The 10,624-nt window shown below is 41.7% G+C and overlaps 1 protein-coding gene across 1 annotated transcript; it reads left to right on the forward strand.

Annotated features, from left to right (window-relative positions):
- Nucleotides 1–7,415: 7,415 nt before the first annotated feature.
- Nucleotides 7,416–10,145, forward strand: LOC144536606 (zinc finger protein 503-like). Its single transcript, XM_078279825.1, has 2 exons — nucleotides 7,416–7,990; nucleotides 8,589–10,145. The coding sequence occupies exons 1-2, from the start codon at nucleotides 7,736–7,738 to the stop codon at nucleotides 9,999–10,001; spliced, it is 1,668 nt and encodes a 555-aa protein (XP_078135951.1). The 5' UTR covers nucleotides 7,416–7,735; the 3' UTR covers nucleotides 10,002–10,145.
- The last annotated feature ends 479 nt before the right edge of the window (nucleotides 10,146–10,624 follow it).

Here is a 10,624-nt window from a genome sequence, read left to right on the forward strand (position 1 = left end):
GTTTTGAATTCATAAGATTTAACAATACAGTGTTAGGGACAGATCAGATGGCCAGAGACTTGAGACTTGACTTGGACTTGTGGCAAAAGACTTGAGACTTGACTTGAACTTGCCCCTCAAAGACTTGACTTGGACTCGAGCTCAAAGACTTGAGACTTGACTTGGACTTGCAAAAAATGACTTGTGAACATCTCTGTGTGTGAGTGACTCATACAGTAATTTACTAAAAAGGATACCACCCAACCCATAAGAACACATTACAAAATCAAAGCTGAAAATAAAATCCTAATGACAAACTAATATTTAATGATGCGCTTTAAGTGCTGGGACCACAGTTTATGCACCATAATAAAGCACCTATAAAATTATAAAATTAAAATAAAATTATGTTTAATGCGGATGATTCCTAACATTAAGTGTTAATGCGTGTTAATGGGTTTGACAGACTTATTTTTCCTACTCCTGTAGACATGTGTTGTTTATGTCACTCAGAAACTGTGCAGTATTTGTCTGCAGTGAATGACTTAATAGAACTACCCATGAAGGAGTGGGGCAGCATATGAAAAGACAAAAACAGGCTGGAAAACAAGCAGCCATTAATGTGTTTTGGAACAGAGGTTTTAGGAGCCTGGCGTCTATGTGTGAGACATGATTTCCTTATTTTTAACAGTGGGCACTTCAACCACTGGCTTGATGTCAACCTCGCGTTCTAATGGACAGCCACAAAGCTGACAGGCTGTAAATCAGAGTGACTACAGAAAGCCATTAGTCCAGGGATACACAATAAAAAGCGGTAATGGTCTCATAAAGCCTGCAACACCACAGCAGACATTCTGATTCTGTCTATTAAGGGCTGCACAGAGCCTCGGATGAGTGAAAATAAGGAAGCCATTTTTCTTTGGTGCATTGTTGCCTGGGGTCTCATGCTCGTGAGCAATGCACAGTAAGATGCACTGCGCTGAGAGCTATTTATTTACACTGTACTCCGACTGAGTGAATATTACAGGAGAACATTGTGATTAAGAAGTGCTTATATTAATCTACATGTTACAGATACCTCATTAATTTACTGTGAGCTGGTTATAAATGCCAGATGTGCTCAGAGTGCTGGTTATGGTATCAAGTTTACATTTGTTGTTATGGTGGGTGCAATCCAGTCCTCAAATCCTATTAAAGGAACAGGTTGGAACAGATAGGAGATAGATTTCTGGCTTCATCCCAGCACAATGGAGGTGAATAGAATAGAATTTCTAGCGTTCACAGCATTAAAAAACATAGCACAAGAGTCATGCTAGTCATGCTAGCAGCTCTGTAAGAATATACTTAGGCACACCAGTGCTTTAAACTACAGTAAATGCCAAGCATAAGCATGCTAACATGCTCACAATAATGATGCTGACATGCTGATATTAAGAAGGTATAATGTTTATCATGTACACCATCTTGGTTTAGCATGTTAACATGTATAATTGCTATGAAAGAAAATCAGACTTATAGTAAAATTTGACAAATATAATATTTAGGGCTACAGATCTTAAATATGCTGCACCTGAAGGCTAGAAGCTCATGATAGCTCTTTATGTTCAACCTAATAAATCTAATTAACCAGAAAGAATCATCTTTGAAACCATGCCAACTTGTTTTAGCTATTCAAAATCCACACGGCATATGTCTAAATAATTTCAGCTGAAATTACCCTAAATTTCTCTTCTCAAAAGATAAGAAAGTATGCTGAGTGACATTTCAACAGGCTGTTTCTAACTTACAGCAAGAACTCGCCTAAAGACAATGACAAGCTCCTCTGTCTGATGTCACTTCCCATTTCCAGGCCGACTGCTATCTGCTACTGGCTTCTGCCAATAATAGCTCATCAAAACAACACAACCCTCCTTGGCACAAAATAAAGGCAACGGTCCACGTCGATGCCACTCAGTTGTCAATTAAGACCCCTCTTCACACTGACACTTGTGACTTAAAAGAAACAGTCGAGAATGTGATGAATTTGAGACGACAGATGAGAAGGCAGTACGCTGCGTTGCAGTACCATAATGCGCTTGAGATATGGATAACAACTGACACCACTGGCAGGTCTTGTGAAGTTTGATTTCATTTGTCAGGGCTCTTCTACTTTGTCTTTTAGCTCGCGCGCTCCTTCACTCTTCAATCATCGTGGTAATAGCTCATTCTGATAGCCTAAAGACACTCACACTTCCATTTAAAATGCAAAGCCACAAATATAGTAGGTGCTGCTGTGTGCTACACATCGATATGGCATCATGTGTTGTATCTAATGCTATATTGTACCTTTATATGTATAACTGCATGTTGTGTATGTATAAAAAGAAGCCAAATGAACCCAATTCTGGATGTACTGGATCTCTGAAATTCACACTATTTCACTACATGGAAACGTAGGCAGACGAACACATATCACATAAACCACAAACGACAGAGAAATAACCATCAACCTCGGTATTTGATCACTAAGTAGACAAATGGAGCAGTAAGTGTCCAAGCCTGTCTCAGCAAATACCTTGCATGCTCATCTCCAGCCGACCACATGACGCTAATTCCTGACTGAAGCGCTCCTCCTGCGTATCCCTAATCCTGCCTGTGAAATGTGACAAGATCATTCTTTAGGCCTACTTTAGTCTGAATAATCTGCCCATCACAGACATTCATCCCGACCTGCACAGTGCTTCCAGTGTCATAACATGCTACCTGTACATTTTCACCCCGGCTTAGGCTCCATAAATTAAATCTGGAGAAGTAAATGTGAGGGATCAGCATCTAGTGCTGCATGTGTGCCGATGTGGAGAATGTTGATTTTCCACTGGCGGCCTCACAAACAAATGCAGTGTGTGGTGTCTTTTCATTTGAGATTCAATACTTAGCGAAATAAAGGGTTGCAACGATTAATCAAGGAAATTCATTAACAACCATTTTGATAACCGATAATTTATCAAGAAGAAAATCCTAAACATTCTCAATTTCCAGCTTCTCAAATGTGAGTATTTGCTGTTTTTTTCTGTTTTATATCCTTGAAAAGTGAATATTTGGCGATTTGGAACTGTTGGTCAGACAAAACAGGTAATTTTAATGAATGAAATTGGGTTTGAGGAAATAATTACACACATTTTTCACCAAGGATTGATAGATTGATGAAAAAAAAACAATCAACAGATAAATCTATAATGAAAATAATCATCATATGAAGCCTCACTGGTATTCAAAATTTGCTAAATCAAGTCATAAAAAGTCAACATGATTGCACTCCCTTTCTTCCTAAACCCACTACACAAGTAGATGCAGTATGGTAGGTCTTACAGGAGCTTCTTGAAGTTTCTACAAAGTTCTCAACCAGTAATATGGCAGCTGTCAGATTGAATTGAGCCATTGGTTCCAGTGCTAACAGGGAGTGTAGGTGAAGTTAACTCTTCTCTACAGCATGACTACAACCCTCCAGGATCCTCACCTACCTGATGGCAAGTGGACGACAGCATATAATCTCCATAGGCTTTACTTCCTACTCCTGACCAGCTTTAACTAATTGGGGAGACAACGTGAAAAAGACCCTTCACCGTCGCGATCTTGGCTGCACCTCAACTCTCTCCGTCATGCTGCGCTACCGTTGTCTGACTTCCGGCGAGTTAGTGCAAGTTCTTCATGTCAGCTCCGAGTTGAGCTCTTGTAAATGAAGTCTATGCCACAGTACTTGACATAGATGGTGTGGGGGGGAATGAGTATGACTTCTAAGTATCTGAAATGTCCTGTCTTACACATAATATTCGTAATACTTCCTGACACTTTCTCCTATAACCTCTTATTCTATGTCAGCTTCTGTGGGGCCCTTTTTCCCCTCACTGGGCGCAGAAGAAAAGCAGTCTATTTTCTTGTCATATTCGGTTGAAAGGCGACTCTCAACTTGGAGTCTAATTTCCTGCACTTTAAAGACAGTCCACATGCAAGGTGCATTACCATACTATCAAGGTGATGGGAGCAATTTCAAACTGTCAGTCAGTCATGGAAATATCAGAGCGACTTAATGTCTACTGCAACCTGTCAAAGGCTCCTGTGAAGTGGTGGAGAGTGTAATATGAGAGTCTTATTCACTCAACCCCATTTACTTGTCAGTGTAGCTCTCTGTTTTACTCTGGATGGTATTACATAATGAGATGGGATATGGTATAGCCATATTATCTACATATATAATAGCTGTTTCAATGAAGAGGTCAAACTGTGGCAGGTTTTAAAAATATATACGGGGGAAAAAAGAAAATGTACAGCTGCTGCACTTCTATAGAGTGCAGTTATATTATAAATACCATCGTTTCAGACTAAGTATGAAACTGCATCTCATACTGTATGATCACACAGTTCTTGCTTCACAGACAGCAGTTAGTTAAGGCTGTTAATTTCCCGATAGACGCACCACTGTGGGTGACAAACTGGGGCTGTACTTAACCATTATTAATGTGACAGGCCTCAGTGCAAAGCAAATCAATTAAACAGGAGCAATCACCATAGTCTGGATAACGGCCTTTTAAGACTTGATCCAGGCCTCTGCACCAGGACCTGACAGGTCAAGAAAGAGGCATTACACAATAGCACCTTCTAACCATCATCTCGCCTTTTTACCTGTCAGATCCAGTCGGCCTGTCTGGCTGCTGACGTGGCACGCCCTGCGCCGGCTGCCACAATGCCATGTCGGGGGAATTTTTTATTCCATTTGCTCGACATTATAATGCAGCATTTATCTAAGCTATATGTCAAGAAGTTTAGCACCTAAGTTTTGGTCATTTTTCTAATAGTTTCAGTTACAGGTCCTCTGAGATGTTTTTGATGTGCATGTCTAAAAAGATCAGAATAATAAAAACTGGAGCAGTGACTTACCTCCATGCTGTCCACTGCTGCCTGGAACCTCCAAAGTGACTGGAAAATAAATAAATAAAAAAAAGCAGATTTCACAAAAATATCACTTTTACACGTCATCATTAGGTCAGTTATTATTTCATAGAACAAATACTGACAAGAGTTCAAAATTGGCTTCAAAATGGACTGAACTACAGTATCATATGCATGCATTTGTTTAATCAACCCTGTAGTAGCCATCCTATTTGCAAAACTAAATTATACAACGCACATTATACATTTATACATTATACAACACGGTCGTAACAGCAGCTCCTGTCACTGTGACTCTAATTGCCATTATGTTCATTTTTAAATCAAATCCAATGATACATTGTGAAGTTGTCTTCAATACACATTGAAGTTGTACCTTAAAACCACACTGCTGTACATAGAATAAAGATTAAAAGTTAAAGTGCTAGAGGCAAGTGGAGGATAATCTCACCCATCAGTTTATTTAAATTGCATACGAACCTAAAAAAAACTCAAAGAAAACACTTAACAAAGCAGAACCATAACTTTGTCCTTTCAAGAACTAAATAAGCTTCTAAAAATGATTTATAGTTTTTGCCAACCTGTATGGTGTTCACTATTTGTCCAATGTTTTTGTTTATCATTTTGTATTTTCTTTGGCCAAGGACAAGGGTAAAGATAAGGACAGTCAATGGACCGCAGTATAACAAAAGCAGCCAATACAAAGAATAAAATAAAATAAAACGTTTAGATGTTTTTTAAGGATCATTACTGGAAATGTGTCTAATGAGCACATTTTCACATTTTTATTAATAGAAAATGTAATTTCTAGGGGCTGAAAAGGTTACACTTTGGATATTGGTAACAAAATAGCCATAGAGTGTGCTTAATAAAGAAACTTTGCATGTTGCAAAAAGTATTCAGTGAACCTGAACTCAGTTTACTCCACTTTTTAATTTGCAAAAGTTTGAGTTACAAAATGTAAGCTCTAAGAGACTTTCAAAGAAAGAAAAAAACATAAATGAAACCTTTACTTAAAATATGAATCCTTAATCTTTAAATTAAAGCCTATGATAGAGGCTTAGTTTCTGTATAATCACCTAACTCTGCTTGTAAACGGTTGTGTTTGCACGGATCTGGGTGATTCATAAACGTGTCTTTGTGTGAAATACTAGCAGGAGATTTCAAGCTTTATGTTTAAAAGTAATGAATTACAGCGATGAAAAAATGTGCAGCCATTTAAGGATAAAGCAGAGAATTTGGTGTCTGCCGCGGCGAGCCATCCATCACGTCCACAATAAAGGAGTTTTTGCCTGACGGTCCAAATTTATGGTCGCCCTTCTCTGCCCTAATAACTCAAAGCGCTGTGTCAGAGCCTGACAGCCGTTGCCGAAAACAGCACCCCTGTTATCAATCAAAAAACACTTGCATACGTTTAACTTTCGCCTGATCAGCAAGACATTTATAGGCTATTGAGTAATAAGATAAGTGGGTCTATTTCGATGGCAAGATATATGGAAGCTTTAAATGATTAATGGCAGACACAAGAGGGGTTTTAAGCACTCTTGGTATAAAAAGAAACATTTTTTGGCTTGAATGTAACAGAAATGTGGAGGAATATTTTTAATTTCCAAGACAAAAAGACTTTTACAATACATCCTATTAAATAGATGTCTGCAGCAGAATTTAGGCTCTGTAAAAATGCCTCAGAGCTTAGCTCCAATTAAACAAATCGCAGTTTTGAGTTTTACCAGACAGGCAGACTAACAGGCCTAAATTATGATGGAGTAAGGGAGAGACACATCACTTCTTCACTCCACTTCTCATGGATTCACTTAACAGTAGTTGACCTGAATATGACTGAGAAAAGGCACACAAAAAAACTGCAGACAGCTGACAGATAACTGGCATGCAGCAGGACAGGGAACTGACAGATGACAGGCTGTGTGATTAAGAGGAGAAAGTTGCAGAAAATGTGAAACATGCCGATGGATATTGGTGCACGTTGGAGTGAATATCTGACCAGAAAGACCCCTGGCTTGTGAATTCTGCATATTTTAGAGTCAAAGGTAATTCATTAATAAGTCACCATGGTGCAAAGACTGTCTGCTCCGTGCAAGAAATTTGTAAAAGAGATAATCGGACGGGCTTGAACTGCTGTTTCCTAATTGCTGTGGAGAAAATTAGCTCAAAATGTCTGTGTAATGTATGTAAATGTAGTAATGGTTGGCCAGAGGTGTCAATTTGTCCAACATCTTGCAATAAAAAGCATTTTCTGACTCTTCTGTCTGGAACATATTGTATGAATTAATATGGATTTCGTCCTCACTTGACATAAAGAGGTTTTGGTCATTTTTATCCCCCAAAACCACACAGGATAGAGGGGTGGAGCATGCGTAGCGCCAATTACGCAAAGAGCATATAAAAACTCAAAATATAAGCGCTTGCAGTGAATGAAGTATGAAATACACGCCTGTGTGAGGAGGAAACGTCACATTCACTCGAGCATCCGATCTCCTCGGGATCCATTTTGATTGGGAGGCGGCAACGGTTGTGATCTGCGGACTAATTCAGATGCTGCTTGAGAGGAGGCGGAGTGATCTCTCCTGCCCACTACCCACGTATACAGAGTCCGCTCTCGGACCCGCAGCCACACTGTCAGAGCGACGCCGGGGATGAAGCAACGCGGCTGTGATACGCACGGATTCTTCTCTCGCACTCCGCGTCTCTTATAAGGATTTAATATTGTTTATTTTATTTCTGGCAAAGGCTTTAGCCGCCTGACGTTTTGAGTGTTGGCTTTATTTACCCTACACATGTATGTCTCAACCTTTTTAACGAGAATTGGGTCATGATCACATCGCCCACGGTCTCTGTCCTGAGAAACAGCAAGAATCCAGCGTGGGAGAGCGGCTCCTCGGGGGAGAAGGGCGCAGTGAAGATCAACCAGCTATTTTTCCACAACTCCGTCTCTCCTGCAGACCCTTCTCGTCAAGCCAGTCGTCTTCCCATAAAGGTTTTGAAAATGCTTACCGCTCGGGCAGGACACATTTTACACCCGGAGTACCTTCAGCCTTTACCGTCCACTCCCATCAGTCCCATCGAGGTAAGCACCAACGCCGTTTCTGTGAAAACGTTCGCGCACACGGGTATCAATTCGCTAAATGTCAAACTACACCGTGTTTTACTGTGAAACCACTTCCAAAAGCCTCCAACCCGCTATTATGGGATGCTTTTTTTGGGGACAACTTGGGTTAATAACTTATGACAAACAAGATTGCATTTGTATTCGATTAAAATAAACATCCCTAATAACCCTCTCCTAATGTGATTTTTAGACATGATATCCGAGTTGATTTCTGACATTTTCGGTTGTTGTTTTTTTGTCTGCGTTAAAACAATAAACTGAGGTGACTCGTTTTGGAATTTAATGACCTTCTTGTAGCAAATTGATGCTCGTGTTTGTGATGTCATTTTCGACGTGTGGCAGTTGTTCAGTCTTATCTTCTATCTAATAATCAGCTCTGTGTGTACACTTCCTCTTTGCATGCCCATTACGCTGAGTTGTTTTGAGTTTCATCCCGAGATAAGTTCGTGCGCAATGCGAATACTACGAGGAACGGTCATATGCATATTTACCACAAAACATAATAAGTACATGCTTTTATTTGATTTCACTAACTGTATTTTGTATTATTTTACAGCTGGATGCCAAGAAAAGTCCACTGGCTCTTTTGGCCCAAACGTGCTCTCAGATCGGCAAACCGGACCCGCCGTCCTCCTCCAAACTGTCCTCTGTGACCTCAAATGGATCTAGTGACAAGGAGACCAAATCCGGTCCACTGAAAATGAGCGACATCGGAGCCGAAGACAAATCTAGCTTCAAACCTTACTCCAAATCGTCAGAGAAGAAGGACTCGAGCAGCAGCCTCAGTGGAGATAAAACCAGTTTCCGAGTGCCTAGCGCCACCTGCCAGCCGTTCACCCCCAGGACAGGCAGCCCCAGCTCCTGCACCTCAGTCTCTCCTCTGCCGGCTGAAGGCAAAGCGGGGGACAAGGAGGAAAATAAGGAGTCTGATAGCAATAAAAGCAGTACGACGGAGAGTAATGGCAGCCATAGGATAAGTGGAATTACCTCTGATGGCAGCCCACATCATGAGAACACATCTGGATCAAAGACTGTTACATCAGACTCACCATGTGTAACCTCATCGTCGTCCTCCGTCCTCGGCTCTGGACTGGTGGCCCCTGTTTCCCCATATAAGCCCGGTCATACAGTTTTCCCCATGCCACCTGCTGGTATTTCCTATCCTGGAAGTTTAGCGGGTGCCTATGCACATTACCCGCAGCCGTTCCTTCCTCCTGGAATGACCCTTGACCCCACCAAATCCAGCAGCCAGCTGTTAAGTGCACAGTTTGCTGCTGCCAGCTCACTGGGTTGCAGTAAAGCAGGAACGAGTCCCTTAGCTGGAGCATCCCCGCCGACTCTAATGTCTGCTAGTCTGTGTCGAGACCCCTACTGCCTGAGCTACCACTGCACAAGCCATTTGTCCGGTGCATCCAGCGCTAACTGCGCACATGACTCTGCTGCGGCTGCGGCGCTCAAATCTGGATACCCACTCATGTACCAGACGCACCCGTTACACAGCGTTCACTCCTCGGCCCCGTCCTTCAGCGGACATCCCTTATATCCTTACGGTTTTATGCTTCCCAATGACCCCCTGCCGCACGTGTGTAACTGGGTGTCAGCTAACGGACCTTGCGATAAGCGCTTTTCCTCCTCCGAGGAGCTTCTCGGCCACTTGCGGACTCACACGGCCTTTGCCGGTACGGAGAAGTTGATATCTGGGTACCCGGGGTCATCTTCTCTCGCCAACGCCGCTGCTGCTATGGCTTGTCACATGCATATGCCTCCTAATGGCAGCCCCGGCACGCTGGCCCTCAGGGCTCCCCATCACCCTCTCGGACTGAGCAGCCGCTATCACCCCTATTCAAAGAGCCCCCTGCCCACACCCGGGGCCCCAGTGCCGGTTTCCGCGGCCACAGGGGCATATTACTCCCCGTACGCCTTGTATGGACAAAGACTGACAACAGCCTCGGCCTTGGGATACCAGTAGAGCCAACAAATTATACATTTATAAAAGCAGATTTAGGCCCAATGAGTTTTATATTGTACTTCATGCAGGGACTGGATCCATGTGGGGATCAGTGTATTTATTTGCGATAGCTTCAAGCGTGACTAAAATAAAAAATAATATAACTTTGAAGACTCAATGTGCCTTATTTTACACAGGGGAGAGTATTGGTTATGTTTACCTGCTGTGCATCGAAGTGATTTTTGTGCTGATTAAAATGGGAGCTTTTTAAGTAATATGGATTTTAATCTCCATGCTGAATCAACTGTAAGTCTTGCAAAAAGTAATTTTAATTGTGGCTCACTCAGACGAGTTAGAGGGCCGCCAGTGCCGAGTTGACAGAATGATGGACGTGTAAAATCAATCAGAGCAGCTTCTTCAGAATTGTCATCGATTTATCTTGTGGGGAGCGAAACGTTTCATGAAGCCTATTTTTACCTGAATGGCATTTTTCAGACAGCTCTGACACGGTTAACAGAGATCTTTTTTTTTTTAATCACATGAATTACCCCAACCCTATTATATCATAAACTTAAATAAAGTTTTCAGTTAGGTCAAATAAGTTCAAAAAGCTGTGCAATGAGATTGTACTGTGGGTTTTTAAT

Source organism: Sander vitreus, chromosome 21, assembly GCF_031162955.1.
Source record: "Sander vitreus isolate 19-12246 chromosome 21, sanVit1, whole genome shotgun sequence".
NCBI lineage: Eukaryota > Metazoa > Chordata > Actinopteri > Perciformes > Percidae > Sander > Sander vitreus.